Raw genomic sequence first — 23,970 nt, forward strand, 5'->3', positions numbered from 1 at the left:
AATGTGTTAAAAATCTAGTCGCTTCGCTGCGAATTCGAGGGCGTCGTTTCCGGAAGCGGCATGTCTTCCCCGAAGGAGGACGGGAAGCCGACTTCCGCACAGGAGGGCTTCAGGACTCCGGGTTAAGAGGAGCTAAAACCACCACACTGTTCCGCGCAGTCAACCCCGAGCTGTTCATCAAACCTGTAATTTACCCCGATTTACCATGTTTTACGTCATCTGTTCTTCATAAAACTTGATATATTTCATTTAGTCTACGTCTGTCAACATATACCCCGATTAACCCCGTTTTACATCATCTTTATAGATGGTGGTTGTAGCCTAGTGGGTAACACACTCGCCTGTGAACCAGAGCACCCAGGTTCGAATCCCACTTACTACCATCGCGTCCCTGAGCAAGACACTGAGTGTCTCCAGGGGGGACTGTCCCTGTAACTACTGATTATAAGTCGCTCTGGATAAGGGCGTCTGATAAATGCTGTAAATGTAAAATGTAGTCATTATTTTGGTTACAAAATTCTATTTACACTCAATTTTAAATTCCGATGACAAAGCTTATACCCCACGTCAGCCATTCCACTATAATTACAGCCAATGCACAATTAACAAATTAAACCTCACCACATTAATTGCTCTTTTTTTTTTTTTTAAAAACTGCCATTGTGTCCACATTAATTTTATTTGTAGTCATGAAATAGTTTTCGCAGTTTTATTTGATTTGAATTCTGGCTGCACTGTCATTATTTTCTGCGTTTTTACTGATACTTCTTTCTTCTGTCCATTTATTATTTCCCCGTAGAACAAACCAGTCATGGCCTTCGGGCTGGTGACCATCTCCCTGTGCGTGGCGTACCTGGGCTACCTGCACGCCACCAAGGAGAACGACCAGCAGCTGTACGAAGCGGTCGACAGCGAGGGGGGGCGGTACACGAGGAGGAGGACCTCCAAGTGGGACTGATGGTGCTGCTGTGGGCATGACGAATGGAGAACTGTTTTTGGAACATTGTTATAAATTGTACAGAGAAATAAATATATAGAGAGAATTAAGTAGGGGTTGTATGTTTTTGCTTTACACTGTCAAAGATTGCATAACTTGATATACTGGCTCTGCAGTCCACAATGCATCAGGCACATTTCATCAAATTCAAGGAGGTCACGTCTAATACACGGTACCTGACAGCAAAAGGAGATGATTTATTTAGGCCTCCACGTTAGAAAAACTTCTATTATACTTCTTAAACTTCTTATAACTTCTAAGCGTCAGTGAGGGTTCCTCTCATATAACAAAATGTTCCATGTCCTTGACCTTTGCTTTACTATGATTGCACAGTGTATCACAGTGTAACGCTGGAGAAAGTTAAATTGTTAAATGGTGAATAACCACTGGTGCCGTCAAAACGTATAACAGCTAAAGAAACTTTCCTTTAATTCTAAGACAGGGTGCAGCAACAGATAACTTCTTGAGTGAAAAAAAGTGGAAACAGCATTTGTGTGTATGAGAACTCTGAGAACATTTGTGCTGCTCACAAGTAATTAAGGCTTTTACTCATCTTAAAACGACTTGGTCGTTCAAGTCGGATTCCTACAGTCAGTTCCTGAGTGACTTCTGAATCGATATGCAGAGTCCCGCCAGCTTACTGAAGGCCGAGAGCAAGGAACCCTGACTTTGACCGACCGGTTATGAGGGGAGGTGAACCCCATACAAAGTGGCTGGATGGAAAAAGAAAAATATATGTAGTTATAACATGGGGAAGTCATAAGGGTTTTGATATTTGGGGTTTTTGCCTTTAATATGTACAAAGTCATATTTTTTGGTGCTATATTGGGAAATTATAGGCCTTCAGAGAAATATAAATGTGCTGTTGTGGTGGAAAATAATTGAAGACCCTGTCATTTTGTGTGTGACTTATGGTCCTAGAATCCAGGCTTTTGACACGTTGTGTTGGATAGAATTTGATACTGAACTTGCTAAATCTGTATTCCCTTCTTACCATATTTTTACACCGCTGGTGTTTTTAAAGGCGCCATATTAAAAAAAAAAAAAAAAGTTCAACACCTTGGAAATGGGGGGGGCACATATAAGTTTAATAGTAAAGACAATTTGGAATCAACAAAAAAAGGGGGAACTGCTTGTTTGGCACCCTTATCCCGTTCTGTTTTCTGTTGCCACCATTCTTTTCTACAGTCAAACCGGACGGATTTCTGACCATGTCCCGGCGAGATCTGTGCTTGTGGGCTCGGACGGTTGGACAGTTTTATTTTTTAAAGCGTCTTCTCTGAAGAGGCCTAGCCTCTTGATATTTTGGCCTGGCCTGTTCAGCAGGTGATGCCGCGGCTTTGCGCCTCTGGAAAAGGGGGATTCCGGGGTGTGAATCCCGCAGGACGAGAGTTTCTGGTCCTCTGCAGCGCCTGCGTTCTGGACTGTTGACAGCAACAGGCCCAGCGTCTCGGAGGTGACCTGGAGGGGACAATGGCAGCTTTCGGCCCAGATCCGGTTTCCTTTCTACTGTCACCAAAGAGACATGCCTGGATGGAACAAAATGGCCCTTTCGGTCTTTACAAGAGTCGACAATAATAACACTGCTACTCATAAAGGACAATAAAACAGATGCAGAGGGTAAAATGTCATTTTTGTACCAATAACCCGCGTTTATTGACGCTTAAAACTTTCAAAAAACTTTCAAGCGACGCGTTCCGACCGACATTTTCGAAACGAATTATTGTGATGAATAACGCGACCGCGTGGAACTTGTCGCCTGTCCCCCGCCCAGCCCCGCCCCCCCCCCCCCCCCCCCCGCCGCCGCGACTGAACTTATAAAAGCGCCGCGCCGGCCCGGGCGCAACATGGCGGAGACCGCGGCGCGTCGGACCGCCGCCCGAGCGGCGGCTCTCCCGGTCCCGAGCGGAGGCGAGCCGAGCCGCCGGCGCCTGGCCGGGCCGTGAGCGCCCTTCCCCCGTCCAGGAGACCCGCTTCCAGCGCCCGCCGCCCCGACATGGCCTCCCCGGCGACAGGTAGCCGCCAATTACGCGCAGGCAGCCGCGGCTTCGGGCTCTTTACTTCTCTTTCTTTCTTTCTTTCTTTCTTTCCCTTTTTCTTTTTTCTCTTTCTTGACGGAGACGTCTCGGGGGTGAGACGCACTGAAGCTTTTTTTTTATTTTATTTTATTTTTTTTTAAAAAGGGAAAAAATTCTCTCCGCCGGTTGGAAACCGGAGCCGGGATGCAGGGAGCGGATGCATAGCTGAGGCGTTCTTCGCCGTTTCTTCTTCCTCCTTCTTTGTGCCAAGTTTTACATGGAAATAATGTAGATTTGATGTTTGCAGAGTTCCAGCGGTCCTCCTCTCCGCCGCTGCCCGCGGATCATGTGCTGAACTCGGGAGCGGTGATATTTCCCGGTAAAATGCGCCTCCTGCCTGGTCATCTTTTCACGTTTTTTTTTTTTTTTTTTTGGGGGGGGGGTCGGTGTCGGGGTTCTAAAGCGTGTGTTCGGCGCAGGTGCCTTCGACCAGCATGGGTGTCCCCTGGTCGTGTTCCCCGCCGGAGCCCAGCAGAGGCTGCCCGACCTCGGCGAGGAGGACGTCGCCAACTTCATCCACTACTTCTTACGCGCGCACAAGTACGTTCCTCGCCATTAATAATAATAAAAAAAAACAAAACCAACAAAAACGACGCCCCCTTCCTCCGTTTCCCCAGCAAGCATCAGGAGAAGGGGAGTCTGGTGTCGCTGGTGGCCGACCTGAGGCAGGCCACCGTCCCCACCGCGAGGTTCGTGGCCGACCTGCTCCTGCTGCTGGAGGTAACGTTCCACCCACCGCCAGTTTAACCAGTTCCACCGACCTACCCACAGGAATGGTGGACTATTGCACATTTACGGCATTTATCAGACGCCCTTATCCAGAGCGACTTGCAATCAGTAGTGACCGGGACAGTCCCACCCTGGAGACACTCAGGGACACGATGGTATGAAAAGGGGATTTGAACCTGGGTCATCTGGTTCATAGGCGAGTGTGTTACCCGCTAGGCTACCACCGCCCTATGTCATTATTTTGTTGGGTTTGTGCTTTTAGTTTCTCTCCCACTCGACGCTCAAGCTTTTTTCTAGTTTAGTTCGTTTAGTTCGACTCTTATGCGACTTGCTTGGAAGCGTTTTGTGGTTCCGGGACCGTCCCGCGAGACTCTGGCGAGCGCGGGGTGCGTCACATGCTCGCCTGGGGTCATATGCTTCCAGTTATCTCGTTGTGGCGCGCTTGTCGGGATTAATGGTGTCTGTGTTGGAACGTCTGAGCGGGCAGGCGGGGAAGTCTCAGCTGCTTTACCCTGCGCCCCGTCCAGCTGAACAAGAGGACCGTCCACACGCTGTACGTGGTCCAGCCAAAGAAGAGGGACGTCCTGAAGCTGCTGACGAAAGCGCTGGTGCCGAGCGGCTCCAAGCAGTACATCGCTGCCCCGTTCAAGGTGAGCGAAGGCCGCCGACCTCCTGCGTCCCTGCCGTTCCCCGAGTGGCCGCGTCTCACGACCGCGTTGTCCCCTCCCCGCAGCGCGTCGTCCTCAAGGAGCTGTTCGAGCTGTCCAACCACATCGACCGGAGCCAGCTAACGGCCAGTTTGGGAGGCTATCTGGTGTACTGTCACAGGAGCTGGGTGACGTTCGTCAAGGTAACCTGGATATCGAAACTACAACCATAACTGTCCAGAAAGCGGTTTATCCAGAGCGACTTGCGAGGAATCTGGTTCACTAGGACTCCAGCCATGAACAGCCGTTTTATTTCACACAGTTGAGGTTTTTCTGTAAGTTCAGTAATCTGTACGTTCCCAGTACGTGGCATTGCAGACATTTATATAATAAAAAACGTGGCTTCAGTTCACCCTTCTATTAATGAGGCCCCCGTGATGCGGTCCCCACTATTGTCTGTTGCCCTGGTGACGTCTACGCAACCACATGACCTCATTAGCAATTGAAAGGCAGCACCCCCCCCCCCGACCTCTTTAGAGTTCTTTTCATATTTTGTCATGTTAGACCGCGCGCGTTGAGCAGGACTGGGAAATATAGCATCCGGGACTTCCCAAACATTTATTCTGCCCAAACGCGCCCTCAAGCATGCTGTCGGCTTGGCGGCTTTTTTTTTTTTTTTTTTTTAAATGGATGTTCACATATTTTGGCATGTCTGTCTGCATTCTGTGGGATTTGTCCTTAATTAGGCCTCTTATGCAGGATCATGTAGCTTCTACAAATGCAAAAAAGTCCCATCTTGCAGAATTTGTGATGTCAATTGCCATACCGTATTTATTCATAAAGTACTTTAAAACGACAAAGAAGCTGACCAAAGGGGCTGTACAGGATTAAATTAAAATGGCAAGGGACAGGACGGACATGGACCGTGTTCAGTAAAAATACAAACATTTACATGAAACAATGGAGCAGAAAACATCTAGGACCGCGTAAGAACCACCCTCACACTGGGTCAAAAGTCAGGGTGTAAAAGTGAGTTTAAATGAGACACTGATTGGTAAGTCACTCCATAAACTTCTAAAAAGCATGCTTGAAACTTTTGGGCTTCACTCCCAAGGACACGCTGGGCTACTGTTGACGATGGGGAGGATAAAACGCCCCAAGGTTCTGGAATGATCAGTTGTCGTGGATTTTACTCCTCCAGTTCCTTCCCATGTTTTTCTTCTCTGCTTCTGTTCAGGAGATTGATGCCTTTGTTCAGGAGTTCCTCCTGGTGGTTCAGAAGCTCCCGTCCTGCATCTCCACTCTGCAGGCCATCTCGCAGCAGCCCGTGCCCTCTGACTTTGAGGACCTCACGGACTTCTGTTTGGTTAACGAAGCGAGGTTTCATGAGCTAAGAAGGTGATTCGCTCGTATGCGTTCTGTGCTGGGCGGGACTCGACTGTTCCATGTTCTGACGTCCACGTCTTTCTCCGTCGAATCAGGGAGTTGGGCCTGGACGTGCTGTTGAGGCACTGCGAAGGCGTGGTGGCCAAGCTGCGCTACCCCGAGAATGCACCGTGCTACCAGGCCATGGCCGGCACCAGCATCTTCGTGCAGACGTCTTTGGACATGCTGCAGAACTACAGCAGGTGCGGAGCGTGACTGTTCCGTGTTTCTGGGTGCAAGAACGCTTGACCCGCGTTTTTTTTTGCCGTAGTTCCGTGTAAATAATTCACTGTTCTGACTGGCAGATCATAACCGTGACTTTAGTCAAGGATTAAGTAACCCCGCCCCCTCCTTTCTCTTTTTGGCTGAAAGAATAACCTCCGCCGTGGAGAAGGTGGAGTTGCTGTGGAAACGGGCTTTTTCCAAGGCCCGCCTCCAGCTGCATGTGCTTCAGCTTCAGAGAGAGGCACAACAGGTACGACGACTGATTTTCCGAAACGCCTGCCGGCGGGCAGCTGTTGGCTTAAATCAACATGGCGGTTGGGCCTTTTTTTTTTTTTTTTTTTTTTTTTTTTTTTTTTTTGGGTCAGATTACTGAACAAATGGCTTCCCTGCGGACTGAGAAACTTCAGCCACACGCCGTGGAAATAGCCAAAGATGCCGCCAGAGCAGAGCAACTGATGCTGGAGTTTGAGACGTCCACGTACGCCTCTGCCATGGTAAATTTACTGCTCCTCGTCTTATTCCATTCTTAAAAAATAAATCCGGAATGCAGTGAACACGTCTTACTGTTTCCTTGCCAGGTGTTGGCCCACCGCGCTGAAGATGTAATCCACAAGACCACGATGGTCATCCCCCTGGGTGAAGCTCTGCATGGGGAGGGGTGGGTGGACGAACTGGAGGGGCTGAAGGAGAGCTTCTGCTCCGCAGTCGAGCTCCTGTACCAAACCCTCAGAGCAGTGGCCAATTTCCACCGCGGCCTCAGTAGGGTCAGTTCGGACATTACGTTTCATTCATTTTTCAAATGTACCTTTCTCATTTGTTACCAGATGAACGCTTTGGCCTGCATGGTCTAATTTATTCCTAATCATTCCATTTCACTAGTCCTTCGGTGTTATGTGCAGTAGAAGTGTGTGTGTGTGAGAGGTTTTAACCTCTTAAATGCTTCATGATTTTAGTGTGAATCAAAACAGGACTGCAAATGAGCTTTTATGTCACATGATAGTAATGTGAAATGGGAAGACGAGTTCAAGAAGTGAATAGTCATGAGGCCTTGAACCGCTGCCAGCTCTCATGACTTGGAGGCACGACTACGTTTGGAGTACAAAGAATGCTAACAATCTGTGTTTGGTGGTGGTGTCCAGTTCCAGCTTGAGGCTTTAGCACATTTTGTCGTAAACACATTCTATTTAATTATTCTTTTGGCTAAAGTACCCGCACAAGGTTTTACAGTTTGTTTTGGTCCAGGCAGACTTTAAAATACTGAACTTATATTGAAATTAGTATTATATTATGCAGTGACACATCACCTCAAGGAATACAGGAGTAAAATGCAAAGGGGAAAAGACATAATTTGTTGTGTATGATTGTATTTTTCTCAATCAGAGACTGGTTATGTGTAGGACCGGCAGAATCACGTGACCGTTTACCATGTTTTCCAACAGGCAAAGGCCTGGTACAGTCTTGTCCTGTGTCAGAACTTCCTCCAGGACCTTCTCTGCGGCGGGACCTGTGATACGGCCCCCAAGCTGCAGAGTCCACTTGACGCACGGCCTGGGTTGCCTGTGTGGAAGCAAGCTGTGGGCAACTTCCTCAAAAGGAACCCATCTCCAGAAACGGAGGAGTTGGTCCAGCTTGCCCACCTGGCTAATGTCATCCCTGAAGCAAAGTTACAGCAGTCAGGCAAGCAGCTGTCACATCGGTGAGTTGGTTTCCGTGGGTGTCATTTAGTATTTTTATTATTATATATTTTTTGGACCGTTACCATTCTAATAACATTTCATTTTTACCCGTAAATGCCGTGCAGATGCATGATCCTCCGGAAACTCTTGACCTGTCCTGGCGCTGTGTCCCTCCATGACCTGAAATTAGCACTCCAGTGGCAGTATGACTTCCTGAGTAGCAACTGCCAGAACATTCCAGACACACCCCTTTCGGACAGAAATGAGTCGGATGGGATCCACTTCCAGCGCGGTGCAGGTGTGGCGTCTGTTCCCAGAGAGCAGAGTTTCGCCTCAAACTTGCGGCACATGAAGCCCAGTGGAGGCAGGTTGGAGACCGCTGGGCCTGTACCTGCAACCGGCAAACCTCCTTCCCTCAGCTCATTCGACTCCGGCTTCGACTGCGCTGGAAGCAGCCACCTTGATGTTGGGAATGGTAACTGCAACGGCAGGGAGAGCCTCAGGCCAAAGTCGCTACGGCCCCGTGTCCATGAGCTTTTCACCAGCGTGTCGGATTCAGAGGAGCATCAAGGGTTCGAGTCCGGTTCTGTGGAGAGCCCTTTCGCCCCAAGCATTCAAATTATTCCCAAGATAACCGTGGACTCGCTCAATTTTGAGATCAAGGTAAAGCGCACCTCCACCCTCCCTAAAAACCCATGGTTGGGGCTACCCGTGGAGGACCTGGAAAATTCCTACACAGTCACAATCACGCCAAACACGTCCCATCACAGAGACTCCGGAAGCCCAAGTTTGTCCAAATCGGATTGCGGTGATGCCTCAGGCCGGTGTCGAGACCGGCCGGCACAGACTGACGTTTGGGCGGTTGACCCGAAGGCCAAAGCACTGCATCCCCAGGAGAGTTTTGAAGACCCTGAGCTTAGCCTTATTCACAATGTCCTGTCCAGCACTATTTCAGAACCGAGAGATGTGGCCAATTGCACCGAACCCTCACTAATGTGGGATACGTACGACTTCCATGACCTTGGGCGGGATCCCGCTGAAAGGTAATGTGGGCAAACCGAATAAATTCACAACATTAAACATACAGGCACACAGCAATGCACATTTCACCTTGCTCAGTCAAAACCAGTTCTGCTGATCCTCCATGACCTGCAGGCCTTTATTTGCTTTCGTGAGGCACTGACAACCAGTCTAACCAGGTCTGGTGACTCCGTGCGTGACCTTCAATTTTGCAGGTTAAACGATTTGTCTGAAGTCTCCTTGAGTGGGTGGGAGCTCAGAGAACAGGAAGGGCTGAGGGAGGTGGAGAAGATCCTTGACAGGACTGCAGGAATTCTGTTGGTAAGGCATGGGCAGCATTTTCTGACGGAGGTCCCATCAGACACTTCCACACAAAGCCTCGTAGAAGGATTTGCAATAGTTGAGTTTATCTATATGGACGCTACAGTGAAATGAATACATTTCTATGAAATAGGAAGAGGAGAATGTCCTGGCACAGGAGGAGATGCTGGACTGTCTTCTGAAGACTGAGCACTCAAGCAAACCATGGATGTCCTGGGGAAATGAACAGTCCAGTGTGGTAAGTGGTGTACCACCTAGCGGTTAAGGAAACAGCTCGTAATCAGAAGGTTACCGGTTCGAATCCTGATACACCAAGGTGCCACTGAGCAAAGCACCGTCCCCACACACTGCTCCCCGGGCGCCTGTCATGGCTGCCCACTGCTCACTCAGGGTGATGGGTTAAATGCAGAGGACACATTTCACTGTGTGCACCGTGTGCTGTGCTGCTGTGTATCACATGTGACAATCACTTCACTTTAAGTAGTTTCTTTGGTAGAAATTGTTGCATGGTGTAACTTAATTTATTTTGTGGAATTTACTTGACTGGACTACTTGTGAATCCTAATCTCCAGTTTCTGTGGAAACCTTTTTGCGTTGCTAGATGTCACCGAAAGAGCTAATGGAATCTGGCGTCATTGGGTTTAAGGAAGGCGAGGAATCACCCCTTGACTGCGCGTCCCGCAATGTGGACTGTGAAACACAAAGATTCGTTCTCCCGCAGACAACTGAAGACCCAGTTATTCCAGGGTCCAACTTCGAGAGACATCAGAGCAGCCGTGGAGTTTTGTCTCAGGAGCTGAGAGGGCTCCATGCCCTGGAGGAACGTATAATGGAGGAGAACTTGAAGATACATGAGTTCAGGCGCCAGGAAGAGGAGATCCTTTTTGAGAAGCCACCACGTAGCTCAAGTAAGGATCGAGAGAAGTTTCTCAGGGACTTAGAGAAGGAGAAAAGGGAAGTAGAGAAAATGGAGAGGACTCTTCATAAAGGACCGGATAAGGAAGGTAAGCTGAAGAAACGTGAAGGCCGGAGTCGTAAAGTTGTGACGTGCTCTGTGATGGGGAGGGCCCCTAAACTGAACCTGGAGGACAGCGCTTTGTGTGACCGGCTGTTTTCAAGTGCAAGGAAGAACGTCACCTTGGACCTGACCTCAGGTCCTCCAGCTTACGATGACTCTGGCCAAATTGTTGCGGACTCTCCTAAGTCTGAGCAGTTAGGGGACGGTGAGGGTTTAGAAACTGAAGGAACGGCTTGGAACTTTGCGGATAAAGTGGCTGCCAGCGAGGTGACTGTGGTTTCGTTGGCTCCGGAGTTATCGCCAGACCCTGGCGAGTTTGACCCTGGTGGCGACGTGGACGCGCCTCCTGTACCGAAACCAAGAACGATGCTTGGTGCAGATCTCGTCTTAGGCACCGAGCAGAAATTAGATGGAGGAACAAGCTTGTTTCCCCTCGAGAATCCTGAAGAATTTAGGGCTTCGTCAGACTTACCAGAGATTTCAGTGCCTCCAAAACCCAAGGAACGGACAAAACGTCAAAGTCTAATCACGAATCCAGAGGTGATCGAGCACTCCAACAATAATAATAACAACCCAGTCCTTGAGGGCCAGTTACCAGGCAGTGACCACTCTGAAGTGTCCCCACGAGTGTCATGTGACCCTGCAGATATCCCGGCACCGGGGCCTCCGTTCCAATTCACCGACAGTGGGGCTTGCAGGAGTTTTTCAGAAGCCCTCCCAGTTGAGCATTTCGAGGTAAACGCCGCATCACGTGCCCTGGCCGATTCGGTGAACGGCGAGACTTGTGACCTGGACGTCACTGAACCTTCAACGCGTTACATCTGCAGCTCACCAGCCAGTCAGCAGATAACAAGCACAAGAGCGGTATAACGTCCGAACAACGTCCCTCCTGAAGTTAGTTATGAATTTAAGGTTTTAAACTTTTTAAAAATAAATATATTTTTAATCTAATGCAGATGTCAAGTTTTAAAACTCCAATAGTCCTTGACACCGGATCTGGTTTAATGAAGGCTGGATTTTCCGACCAAGGCCTGCCAACAGCCATATTTCCTACGGTCATAGGGCTTCCGAAGTATGAGGTATGAAAAACGATGTTGTAAGAATTTTGAAAAAAAGTTAGTTGCTTGGAGAGTGAAGGCTGGTTCGTTGGCGAGTTGTTTGAGCTCAATGTAAATGTCAGTTTTCTTTGTCAACAGGAGGTGATGAATGGAAGCGCTGACAGAGAAATGTACATCGGGCATGATGCTCAGCATATGAGAGGAGTACTGACGCTCAAGCATCCCATGAAAAATGGAATTGTACAGAACTGGGATGAAATGGAAAGGGTGCGAATGTAGAAACGTAACGTCATTGATTCCGCGTTGGTTGCTTGATTTGCGTGCGTAACTGGACTTTGTCTATGTGCTTTGCTACAGATCTGGCACCATGCGTTCCAGCAGCTGAACGCGGAGCCCGATGAGCATCCAGTGATGCTGACCGAAGCCGCGATGAACCCGCGGGAGAATCGCCAGCGGATGGTGGAGCTCATGTTTGAAGCTTTTTGCGTTCCCCTCACCTACGTGGCCATGCAGGCGGTGCTGGCGCTGTATGCTGCTGGCCGGACCACCGGTTCGCTGCCTGATCATGTTCTCACATCTCTTATTAGACACCACCTCCATTATTGGACTCCTTTATTAAGATTTGTTCGTTTCTCTTCTCCAGGCGTAGTATTTGATTCTGGGGATGGAGTCAGTCACAGTGTGCCGGTATTTGATGGCTACTGCCTCCCTCATGCAGTGCAGCGTTTCAATTTGGCTGGCATGGACGTCACCCTGCACCTCACAAAGGTACAGTCATCCTTTAGAAGTCTACTTAACCAGCCTGGAATAATGTATTGATTCAGGTCAACGGTCCATTACTTTATCCGGGAGGTCGGACTCCTCGAACCTGATCTCTGTTGCTGGCTCCAGTTGTTACAGGAGCGGGGCGTGTCCATGCGCACGTCTGCAGAACTGGAGATTGTGCGTGACATCAAGGAAAAGCACTGCTACGTTTCCCTGGACCACGAGGCCGAGCTAGCCAGAGGCAGAGCGGTGTACTACACCATGCCCGATGGCCAAGTAATCAACCTGGTCACCGAGCGGTTCAGGTACAGTGGAAGCACCACAGTCCGTTCAGAGTCGATTCGATTAAAATCAATTTACTGATTTTCTTTTCAATGGTTAACCATATTCACCTGCAATAAAATAACTACGAAACGTCGGATTTGTTTATCTCTGCCCAGAGCTCCAGAGATCCTTTTCAAGCCAGAGCTGATTGGTCGGGAGCACTATGGGATCCATGAGAGCATTTTCAAATCGATCCTCCAGTCTGACATAGATTTACGGAGGAGCTTGGTTGGAAATGTTGTTTTGTCAGGTATGGTCCCGTTTTCAGGATCACTGGTTCATATGTAGTCTTGTTTTTAGTTAAGTGGGATTTTAAGGTCTCTTAACTATTAGCTTTTGGTAAGCATATTCTCTCTTTGGTAAGATAAAAATCGAATTATTTCATGTCATCTTTAGGCGGCAACACGCTGTTGGCAGGCCTTCCTGAGCGTCTTCAGACGGAGCTGAAGAAGATGGCGCCTGGAGATTTGGGCAATTGTGTCCGGGTAACCAGCCCCATTGACCGAGACTTTTCGGTTTGGAGCGGAGGGGCAGTGCTGGCCAACCTTCCTTCCTTTTCATCTGCTTGGATCAGTCAGGAGGAGTATGATGAGTTTGGCCCAGAGATTGTTTTCCGGAAGTGCTTCTGAAATGACATTGGCGCAGCAGAAGGACTGCCACCCTAAGTGCAATACACTGAATACAGGTGCCAAGTATTTTGAACATATGCGGTATATTGTTCATAAGTCTGATCTGTAGCCTTAAACCTTTGTCTGTCTGTACAAGATGTAATTCAGTTCTTAAAAATGTTTTAGAATTACAGGAACTTAAGCTGTGGTCTTAAATATCTACATGATTCAATTATTTGAAGGGGATCATTAAATGTTTTATGGTACTTCATTGAGATGGGACTGTGGTGGGAAACTATTGTTGAAGTGACCTGACCATTTACCTCCTGTTTATTTGATCAAGCAACTTTTTTTAAACTGCCGTTTTAATGAAATGTATATATTTTGAAAGGTAAAATATATATTTAACTATTATCATTTCAGTGTTACCTTTTCAGTGTTTTACTTGGTTTTTTACCTGAGCATGTGTGCGCTATAAGAGCAGTGCATTAAGTCCTCTCTCACTTTATTTGTTTTTTTAAAAAAAACAAATACTTATTGCACAAATGTTGATATTTTGTTAGAGCTGAGTGTGTATCTTAATGTGCAAATATGCTTTTTTTTTTTTTCTTTTTTTATAAACATTTTATTTGTTTTTTGCATGTCTGGCCTTAGCACTTGACCCTGGTTTTTATTTTGAATGTGATGCTCACTTGCAATTTTTTATTTGTTTGGTGTGATATATCAACTACCTGACTTAAAAGTGTATTTGCAATATACATTTCTCAGCTATCTGCTTTTTTTTTTTTTTTTGCGCGTGTTTGTCCATACCCTTGCCCAAATTAACCAGCCCACTTTTTTCATTTAAATGGTGTGGTGAGCACTTCTGTACATTTTTTTTAATTTAATCACAATGTGTATTTGGGCTGCTTTCATGTGTTTAATGGAGATTGGGTATGTTCAGAGCACCAAGCATTACCGGAGAGACATACATAGATCTTTGTCTTCAACTGACTGCAGGATTTGGTCCCCCTTGTTTTTGGGCTTCTGGGACACACATGCTCTACCTATTCAATACCAAGTTATGTATGTCATGTATGACATTTTTATAATAAATATTAATCCAGAATGTGGCCTGAAGTATCTTTTTCCAATTTAGGGTTTATTACGTTGCACTCTACAAAAGGGAACCTATAAAATTAATTTTAAAACCCTGAATTACCCGTTTGTTTGGCTCTTTGCCCATGCCGGACAAGCTCTTTGGCAGTTTTTTGCCATTTTGGAAAATTCGTTATAACCTTCGAACGCTGCAGAGATCTCTGGATGTGAAGTACTGAGGATTTATATTATATAAATGTGTATATGTGATCTGTGAAAATATGGCATCACCTTTTAATCCCCTTTAAAAGTAATGTAGTAAATCTAATTGGTTTCTGTACTTAAGTAGTTTTTTTTGCTGTATCTTTTTACTTTTATTCCAGTACATTTCAATGTCAAAGACCTCACTTTTTATTCCACTACCTTTTCAAAAGACAGTCGTTCAGTTTTTACGTTTAAAAATTTAACCTTTGACCTGTTAAGTCAACTAAGATTTGGAGTGGTACGCAGCATCGGAGAAACGAGAGAAAACTGATAAGGATGTCTAACTGAAGTGCATGTCTAACTTACAGTCCAAAAATAAGGACTTATTTTAAACAAATGATGTGCACGAAGAGTAACACTACACACACCCATCAAGGTGTCATGCCCACAGGAATTATTCTGCACAAAGTTGCCAGATCACACGTTAAACCAACTGAGTCTGTGTAGAGGCCGTATCATTTAGAATTTGACCTTCTAAAAAACATCCTTTCTAGAAGCCATAGGTTCCGTACTCGTCAGCTGCAGGGATCAAGCGCCGTTTCAGAAAAAAGAAGGGTCCAAAAAAATATGCTGAAAAGTGGCGAACTTGGCAACACTTGTGCAGCGTTGAACGTCTTCGTTGCGTCGCTGGGTCACGTGATGAAGAATGGCGGTCCTGCTTGAAACCACTCTTGGCGATATCGTCATAGATTTATATACCGAAGAGCGGCCAAAAGGTTATACAACTTCGCCGATTTGTTGCCTAGTCTCGAGGTTGTGGGGTATTAACAACCTTTTGCTGGCTGGTTTGCGTAACCGCGATCTGATGAACCTGCTGGTTTGCTAGCCAGTGTTAGCTACGTGGCTACCCTACCCTGGAGTTTAAATTTTAGCTTAACATTAGCAGTACTTTTATAGCAGGCTTTCTTCATATTTTCTAAATCTTTTCTAAATCATATTTTCTAAAAATATGTCCACTGAGACCTTCTGACAAGTTATCCTAAATGTCTAAATTGCTTTATTACTACATTGTGACGGAACTAGCTGATGAGCAGCCCTATGCGATTTTTAATTTATTTGACCTTTAATAGGTAGAATTTTGTTTATTGTTTGCAGCGTGTCTGAATTTCCTGAAGTTATGCAAGATCAAATACTACAACTACTGTCTTGTACATAATGTGCAGGTACGACTTCACACTCGGCCAAAATACATTCTAGGCTTGTGCTATAATTTATTTCTCAATAAATCATTCTAGATGCTAAGATGTTTGAATATATATATTTTTCTTCACCAGAGGGACTTTATTATGCAGACCGGTGACCCCACGGGTACCGGTCGAGGAGGAGAGTCTGTGTTCTGGTCAGTGCTGCTGTCTTATGATGTCACTCAGCATGAAAATGTAAAATGTTCCTGTGGTGGGAAAGATGATTGTTTTATTTCCTTAGTAAACTCTATGGGGACCAGGCTCGCTTCTTTGAAGCTGAGAAGGTCCCCCGGATAAAACACAAGAAGAAGGGCACAGTGTCCATGGTGAACAATGGCAACTTGCAGCACGGATCTCAGGTTCTCAGTCATGCTTTTCATGAAGTGCAGTTCACAGGCAACTTTTAATATGTGCCAAAGGGATGGACAATCTGAAGAAATAATTACTGTATTATCTCTTTGATTTCAGTTCCTTATCACTACTGGTGAGGACCTGAACTATTTAGATGGGCTCCACACGGTGTTCGGAGAGGTGACTGAGGGCATGGATGTGGTCCAGAAGATCAATGAAACCTTTGTTGATAAAGACTTCATCCCCTTTCAAGACATTAGGTAAGGAGAAGGAAACATCAATTGATTGGTTATTATATTTACAGCATTTATCAGACGCTACAGACGCAATCAGTAGTTACAGGGACAGTTTCCCTGGAGCAACTTAGGGTTTACGTGTCTTGCTCAGGGACACAGTGGTAGTAAGCGGGATTTGAACCTGGGTCTTCTGGTTCATAGGCGAATGTGTTACCCACTAGGCTACTACCACCCTATTAAAATATGCATACTATAATTCCAATACTACATTTTATAACAACAATAATAGTACATATATCATGCAGAAGGTACTTTTCTTGTGCATTTGGGATAAGTTCCAGCCAAAAACAAATCTTGTTTCACTTTAGGATAAACCACACAGTGATTCTGGATGATCCGTTTGATGACCCTGCTGACCTGCCGGTTCCAGATCGATCTCCCGAGCCCACAAAAGCACAGCTTGATGTGAGACTCACTACACGTTGATCCATTTTTAAGAATTATAGATGATGTAAACGCTCAAGAATGGCTATATGTATGTGATGAAGAACGAATATTAGCCCACAAATGTTGGTAATAATCTAGTAAACAATGCTTATGATGCAGAGTGGCCGTATTGGTGCTTATGAGACAATAAACGACACTGAAGGAAAAGATCCAGAGGAGTTGGATGAGATTCTGAAGGAAAAAGAAGCGAAGACTCAGGCTATTCTGCTGGAGATGGTGAGAACCATGTCAATATCATTTTGAATCAGTGGTTTAAATATAGTTTATGATGTATGTGTGCATGTCTGTGTATGTACTGTAGGTAGGTGACTTGCCGGATGCTGATATTAGACCTCCAGAGAATGTGCTCTTTGTGTGTAAATTGAACCCAGTCACCACAGATGAAGACCTAGAGATAATCTTTTCTCGTTTTGGAGCCATAAAAAGGTCAATTTCTCTCTTCATCTTGTGACTTTTATGTACTTATTATAAATAAAATATTTAATTCTTTAATATTTTGTCATTGCAGTTGTGAGATCATCAGAGACTGGAAAACTGGAGAGTCTCTTTGCTACGCTTTCATAGAATTTGACACGGTATGCTTGTTTAATTTCTTGTGTGTGTGTGTGTACAGTGAATGACAGCACTTGTGTTCCCTGGATGGAGATCGTGTGACACCAGGCAGGGACCCCCATTCAACATTCAGCCAACAGGGGGCAGTAATATTTATCAGTACTGATTCCTTTCCTTCCCTGTTGGGCAAAGATTATTACACATTGGCATTCACCATCAGATATATGAAGAATTAAAAATTTCCTTGCCAGTTCATAATCTAATTATAATCTAAAATATCAAATATCTAATTAATATGGCAAGTTTGTTTTATTTCTTTTGGTGTATTTTGTGTGTGCTTTTTTTTTCTGGCCCCAGACTACCTTAAATATTTCACAGAAGTAGAGTAGAATTTACATAAATGTTCTGTCCAAAAAATCAAATAGTTTTTGAGGTATAATACTTCTGTTAGCACTTCTAGTCTCTGACTTTGGTACATCTTTCAGGAGGAGGATTGTGAGAAGGCATATTTTAAGATGGACAATGTGCTGATTGATGACAGGAGGATTCATGTGGATTTCAGCCAGTCTGTAGCCAAGATCAAGTGGAAGGGAAAAGGTAACCGCAAGTTCCCGCTCAATAAAGTCTCACTAATCAAATGGTTTGACCACTACTATTTGTCTTAAAAAAGGGTTTCAAATGGTGACACTCTTTTTTTTTTTTATTTATTTATTTTTTATATATATATTATAAGCGATTTATTTATTTACTTAGGATTTCTTCCGAATTTTCAATAAATAGGGGAAGAATGAAAAATTATACTGTGACCTTTTCTTTTATAATTTAAGGAGGAAAGTACACCAAGGAGGATTTCAAAGCTTATGAGAAAGACCTGGAGAGCCGATCAAAGTTGGCTCTGAAGGACAAAGTAAAGCCGAAACAGGAGTATCCTTTTGATGTGGTTAACTTCAGCACCTGTGCAGTCACTCATTCACTATTTCATTCATTTAAATAAATCAGGAAATACCTAAAGGTCAAGAAAGTGTTCAGTGAATGACTGTGGCCACAGATTCTAGGAAGCAGCCCACTATCACTTGGCAGGAGCTAAAAGCTCCATGTTGTTTAACTGATCGCATATTACGTGTGAATCTGTTTGAGGTTTGAAACACTGACCTCTGTAGTGGAACATACTGAGCAAGGAAACTAGTAAAGATTCGTCTAGTTTCACATGGAGGTTGTGACAGGATGGGAAATTTAAGGTTGAACAAGAAGATGATTGTCTGCTTTTTCTTTAACCATAGCCAAAGCTCTAGGTATGATTTGGTTCTTGATGAAGAGGATGAGGAAGGTGCGACTCATCGACACTCTGACAAAAAACAAAAAGAAAAGAAACATCACCACCAATCAGATGACGAGGATGGCTGGAAGCCTAAGAAGTCCAAGGTGCGAGTGGATTCAGAGTCATTAGTGATAAACTTTCAGTTCTGTGGATCAGAGGAAACAGGGAATGTTTTTTTTCATGGCAACTAAAATTATCCAGAGCGACTTACAATCTGTAGTTACAGGGACAGTCCCCCCCTGGAGCAACTTGCTCAGGGACACAATGGTAGTAAGCGGGATTTGAACCTGGGTCTTCTGGTTCATAGGCGAGTGTGTTACCCACTAGGCTACTACCACCCTGTAAAAGTAGTGATTGTTGAAAACAAATTTCCATAAATATAATGAATAATGTATTCTGTTACAGATCAAAATATTCAGAATACTACAAAACAAAATATTTATTTTTGGTAATAATAAAAAAAAAATTTGCATGTATGTAAATATATACTGGGGCAAAATTGAGATTTGCATCTCTTGATTTAACTCTTGATCAGCTCTTTCTAATGGCAAAATAATATAATGAAGATAAAACCAAGAGGACTAATGCAATACGTAGCAATCGTAGGGTGCTGTGAGCAGCAGAAACGAAATGGAGGAAATCACAATTAGACTCTGAATGATCAAAATATTGTCTTCTGAAGAATTTTCAATTTTAAGTAACTTCTGCAAAAGCAAACATTTACTAAATCAAATTACACAGCATCTTTTTCTCTCTACTCAAACCACCAACTGCTCCAGCTCCATCCTCAATTATTGCAGATGAACACCTTTGCCAGTTATTTACCACAGATCTAAATGTAGTTTAAACCAGCCCCCTCAATGGATTACTTCTATACACTGATATCAGATGAGCTCCTACAACTCATCACTTCATCCATCACTGGATGCAATTCCATCTACAATGCTTCAACCATGACCTCCTCCCTTTTATCACATCCATCTTTAATAAGTCCATGACATCTGGTCTCATCCCAAACGTCTTCAAAAAGAAAAGGCTAGAATCATCACAATCCCTCTGATATCTTCAACTATAGACCAGTCTCACTCCTATCTTCCTTACCCAGAACAACCTTCAGGACTCAAATCTGTCTGGTTTCAGAACTGCCCACTCAAGGTCTGGAAATTGGTGGCTTAGCACGGCAGTGGATAGCTTCCTATTTAGACAATAGATCTTACCATGTGACAGAATGGGACCACATCACAAGCTCTCAACTGGTGTCCCTCAGGGCATAGTACTTGGCCCTCTCTTATCTTCTTCATATCTTCTTATGGGTTATTCTATCACTGCTTCTTTTCTTTTGTAAACGTGTCTACCAAAATCTGCTTGCCTGTCTGACATCTCATCCTGGATGGCAGAACATCATCTGAAACTCAAACTGTTATTCATCCCTGCTGATTCCTCCCCACAACAGGACCTTAAAATATCCCATGGACAATTCCTCAATCTCTCCTTCACTCACTGCATGCAACCTTGGGGTAACCATGGACAATTCCCTCTCCTACTCTTCTCACATTTCTCTTGCTCATGTCAATTCCTTCTCTACAATGTTAGGAGGATTCAATTTTCCATTCAACTCAGATACTTGTCCAATCGCTTGTCCTCTTCAAACTGGACTACTATAACTCACACTTGGCTGGACTTCTGGTCACTACTCGACCTCTTCAACTGATCCAGAACGCTGCAGCAGGACTTGTTTTCAACCTTCTCAAATTCTCCCACACCACCACCCCTGTTGCGTCAGCGCTCTCCTATCTCAGATCTCTCATCACTCTACAATTGTTCACAATCCATGTGTTAAAAAATTGCATCAAAATATTGTCTTTTATTTATGTGTAGTTTAACTGCTGCTATTTCTATTGTGCCACTAGAGGGAGCCTGAGAATCACTGAATTAATAGAACCTAATCCATTGAGGGCCAATAGTGGTGCAGGTGTGATGTCGTCAGATGACGTTTCAATCAGCGAATAACAGAGGCTCCTCCCATTTTTTGATACACCTTTATTATTGACTCAGTGAGAGTTACTGTACAAAAAACTGCAAAGAAATGGGCCTCGGTGGACCAGATTCTCTATCCCTGATTTAAGACAGACAAAATAAATATTTTTATATATTGTAGAAGATGTTGCAATTTATGGTGCAATTTATTTTATTACCTTCTAACTCCTCTCACTTCTTTCTCCCACTGTCAGGAGAGTGACGAGAGCCGCCGTGAGAAGAAGTCAGGCCGCCACCGATCCAGATCCCGATCCAGAGACCGTGATCGGGACGGACACCACAAGCACCGCGAGAAACATCGCCACGAGAGCCGCGACAAGGCCCATGGTCGCCACCCCCGCAGCCGTAGCCACAGCCCCAAAAGGTCAAAGGACAAAGAGCGCAGCAGACACAGATGAGAGGTCGAAGAGTTGTCCCTTTTGTCCTCCTGTCCTTGACTGAACCCTGAATGCGACCTGTTCATCATGAAAACAAATAAAAATGATTTAGACAAAAATCGCCCTAGTTTTTAAAAAAACTCTACAAACTACAGCCACCTTTTTTCCTGTGCTGTCATGTTATCATTAATGTATTATTTGCCATGTTAAGACCTTCATGCATGGACCAGGTTAACAGGTTTGTTTTTTGACTTACCTTCACCAACATTCAGATGTTCGCAGAACATCCAGCATCTCTTAAATTATAAATGAAAAGTAAACATGGGTCTTTCTTTACTTTGGAGTAACTGTTTGACCTAATAGGGAATTTTTTTTCTTAAAAAAAAAAAAATGTAACGTTTGATGGCTTGCCGTGATCCCAGCGGGAACGCTTTGTTCTCTGGACAGGAAGTTGAAGTGCAGATAGCAGGGAGGAGGGAAGTGTAGCTTACTGTACAACCCATCAGTATTACTTTTGGCAGAATTTCTCCATAGAGAGGCAGCGAGTTCATAACCGATTAACTTGCTTTTTTTTTTACGTCTTGCAAGTAGACTTCATGTCTCTTAACAGTTTCTCTTGGCACCATTGGGCACTCAGCTGATTAAGCGTAAAAATTATTATTATTATTTTTTTTTTGACCAGTAGGTGGCGCTAGAAGACTGCGTTCTAATTTGATCGGTGTGAATCGAGAGACTGTAGCAGCCTGTGTTCTTCACTGGCACTTCACAACATTTCCACTGAAACCGAGAATAATCCAGAAAGACTTCTTCCTGACCCCCAGAGGATTTGTATGATAAGAATGCCATTTAAGAATAACAAGCAGTCTCACCAGTTAACAATTATGCAAATTACATTCATTTATTTAAAAAAAATTAAACAGTGGAGCAATCATGTTCATATGTTCTGTTAATAAACAGGGCAGGATTTTAAAATGAGGTTTTGTCTTGTTTCGGGTATATACGGGGGGAAGGGGGGGGGGGGGGGGTGAGTGGTAGGAGCCCATTGCGCAACACCTGCCAAAGGGTTCAAACCCCTCTTACTACCACTGCGTCCCTTAGCAGTACACTTAACACTTGAGAGAGAATGCATTTATTTGATGCATTTATTCTGTAATGTGACCTTCTACAAACATCACAAGTGTACGTTTTTTGTTTTTTTTTTCCTTTTTTTGGATGTAGGTATCTATTGAATTTTATACTTACAAAATGGAATGCGGGGGGAAAAAATGGCACAAACGTTCATTTCATTTTGTTTTATTAAAGCATCAAGCTCATACAGATATATTTAGCACATCTTGACCAACCAAAGAATAGCAAAAGAATTAGAACAGCAAAGTTTTTCCCTTCAGTACATCCTGATACTAAATCCTGCAATGACACCCTTCCTCATCACCGAGGATACCTGCAGTTACCCTCTCCTTTTCCACAAAACTCAGCTTCCAGGAAAAAAGGAGAGAGCAAAAAAAAAAAAAAAAGAATAGAATGTTTGTGCAACTGACAGTGCAAACTACAGGGAATCTGAAGAGAGGCATCTCAGACAACTTCAAGACAAAATGTTGGTCCTCAGGAAAATATAAAAATCTGATTAATAAATCTGAAAACCACTCCACAAGCCACAACAGCCCTACTGGAGGGAGGCTTTGTCCTTTGTCTGAGACTACCTTCTCACGTGGTCCACCAATTTATTACACACACACACACACACACACACACACACACACACACACACACAAAAAAAAAAAAAAAAAAAAAAAGGAAACTTTTATGATTCAGAATTTTTTAAGTGATCGGTGTTAAAGTTTTGTGCTGAGCCCTGATTTTTCTTACCCTCTAGTTCCAACTTCAAGTGGCTCAAAAAACCCTTGCAAAAGTGCAAAAAAAAAATCAGTCACACCTTCATACAGTTCTCGGCACCTTACGATGGAACCAGAGGGGCGTGGTATAGGAAGCTTCCAACAGTTCTCTTAAAACTTCACCAGGATGCCCCATCGTGTACAGTCTCTTGTCAAACCGATGAAGCGCCTGATCTCATCAGCATTTTACTCAACAGAACAGGGACGGCATAGTGTGGTGTTTAAATATTAATGAGAAAAAAAAGGCACTGCTGCGTATTAGATTTGTCCCCCCCATTCTTTCGAAACATGAGGAGCAAACTGCAGCACAAATAATTGGTCAAGCAATACAGCACTAGAAGTCACATGCACCACGTGACAGGATCTTTCCGTTGATTGACAAAGGGCATTGATGAAAGAGGTAAAAAAGAAAAGAAAAGAAAAAAAACTGCAGGGGAATCACATTTGGGTTACTGGTTCACTGTAAAAAGATTTTGTCTGCTGACAAAATTAATAAAACAGCAGTTTTATGCGTCGGTTCGGTGTGGAATGATCCGGGATGACCCTGGCATGCTCTGATTGGTGGGCTCCCCATTGTGTGGGTTACCGGTTTCTCTTACGTGACGGGAGAGAAAGAAAGAGAAAAACAAGAGGACAGAGGGAGAGAGGGACAGAGGTGGATGTACATTGTTGCGAAAAAGAAAAATGCTTCGCTGGACAAGCGCTGTAAGCAAAAGTCTGATTCATTATTCCAGTTGAGGGCTGTGTTGGGGGGGGGGGGTAGATACAGTGGTTGTGAACAGTGGTTGTGAGGACCATTCTGGGAAGAAGAGTGGGCCGCCTCCGAAGAGGGAAACCATAATCTGGACGGCACAGGGGTTTAGTCCTGACCTGCGTAAGGTCTTCAGTAGTACATTCGCAGATCCAAGCCCGTTCCGGACCTGGAAGAATCCCTTTAGTAAATTTAAATTAAAAAAAAAAAAAAAAAAGCCTTCTACATTCAAGATGTGGAGCTTTAAAAGCAAAATTAAAGCTACATTCAACTTCGACAGTGTCTCTCGCGGCCGACGAGGGTAAAACTCAGGGGGTAAATGAGGGGTACCTGTAAGAGACCCCCGGGTGGGTGCAGCGCACTGTGGGAGCAGCTGCGAGGGCATTAAAGTGCTGGGGGGGCCTGCACGTCGCCTCCTGACATCAGCAGGCTTGCGCTTTATTTCGGTGACTGGAGCTCGGGAGAAAGCGGGCTATTTTTAGGCCCGCTTCAAAACCGGACCACTGCTGGGGGCGGGGTGGGGTTTGGCAGGG

At 44.7% G+C, this 23,970-nt stretch overlaps 3 protein-coding genes across 4 annotated transcripts; all 3 read left to right on the top strand.

Annotated features, from left to right (window-relative positions):
* Positions 1-5: 5 nt before the first annotated feature.
* On the top strand, positions 6-1,047 carry smim8 (small integral membrane protein 8; the record flags this gene model as incomplete). The annotated part of the gene is made up of 2 exons (XM_028953431.1): positions 6-185; positions 800-1,047. Coding segments are annotated over 2 exons (339 nt in total), but the record flags the coding sequence as incomplete, so codon positions are not given.
* Positions 1,048-2,842: 1,795 nt separating this feature from the next.
* On the top strand, positions 2,843-13,999 carry LOC114802958 (uncharacterized). Of its 2 annotated transcripts, XM_029002128.1 has the most exons (23): positions 2,843-3,012; positions 3,323-3,394; positions 3,495-3,615; positions 3,693-3,795; positions 4,332-4,454; positions 4,538-4,654; positions 5,689-5,849; positions 5,933-6,079; positions 6,249-6,351; positions 6,467-6,595; positions 6,680-6,865; positions 7,541-7,797; positions 7,903-8,820; positions 9,013-9,118; positions 9,252-9,356; positions 9,720-11,000; positions 11,093-11,215; positions 11,333-11,461; positions 11,552-11,744; positions 11,838-11,962; positions 12,086-12,264; positions 12,400-12,533; positions 12,680-13,999. In XM_029002128.1, exons 1-23 carry the CDS (start codon positions 2,994-2,996, stop codon positions 12,910-12,912), a joined length of 5,064 nt encoding a protein of 1,687 aa, XP_028857961.1. In that variant the 5' UTR covers positions 2,843-2,993; the 3' UTR covers positions 12,913-13,999. The 2 variants fall into 2 exon arrangements, with proteins under 2 accessions (XP_028857961.1, XP_028857960.1); XM_029002127.1 differs by having other exon boundaries at positions 11,552-11,962.
* Positions 14,000-14,842: 843 nt separating this feature from the next.
* Positions 14,843-20,913, top strand: ppil4 (peptidylprolyl isomerase (cyclophilin)-like 4). Its single transcript, XM_028952975.1, has 13 exons — positions 14,843-14,948; positions 15,328-15,395; positions 15,507-15,571; positions 15,658-15,775; positions 15,885-16,027; positions 16,372-16,468; positions 16,610-16,726; positions 16,812-16,936; positions 17,019-17,085; positions 17,548-17,659; positions 17,890-17,986; positions 18,349-18,484; positions 20,612-20,913. The coding sequence occupies exons 1-13, from the start codon at positions 14,879-14,881 to the stop codon at positions 20,813-20,815; spliced, it is 1,419 nt and encodes a 472-aa protein (XP_028808808.1). The 5' UTR covers positions 14,843-14,878; the 3' UTR covers positions 20,816-20,913.
* Positions 20,914-23,970: the final 3,057 nt, after the last annotated feature.

This window comes from Denticeps clupeoides, chromosome 14 (genome assembly GCF_900700375.1).
Source record: "Denticeps clupeoides chromosome 14, fDenClu1.1, whole genome shotgun sequence".
NCBI classification, from domain to species: Eukaryota; Metazoa; Chordata; class Actinopteri; order Clupeiformes; family Denticipitidae; genus Denticeps; species Denticeps clupeoides.

Coding starts and splice junctions, on each gene's coding strand:
- LOC114802958 (XM_029002127.1), top strand. Junction 5,850..5,932: donor AGGTTTCATGAGCTAAGAAG/GTGATTCGCTCG, acceptor CCGTCGAATCAG/GGAGTTGGGCCTGGACGTGC. Junction 12,265..12,399: donor CTGGTCACCGAGCGGTTCAG/GTACAGTGGAAG, acceptor ATCTCTGCCCAG/AGCTCCAGAGATCCTTTTCA.
- ppil4 (XM_028952975.1), top strand. CDS start 14,879: ATGGCGGTCCTGCTTGAAACCACTCTTGGCGATATCGTCATAGATTTA. Junction 15,572..15,657: donor GGAGGAGAGTCTGTGTTCTG/GTCAGTGCTGCT, acceptor TTATTTCCTTAG/TAAACTCTATGGGGACCAGG. Junction 16,028..16,371: donor ATCCCCTTTCAAGACATTAG/GTAAGGAGAAGG, acceptor GTTTCACTTTAG/GATAAACCACACAGTGATTC.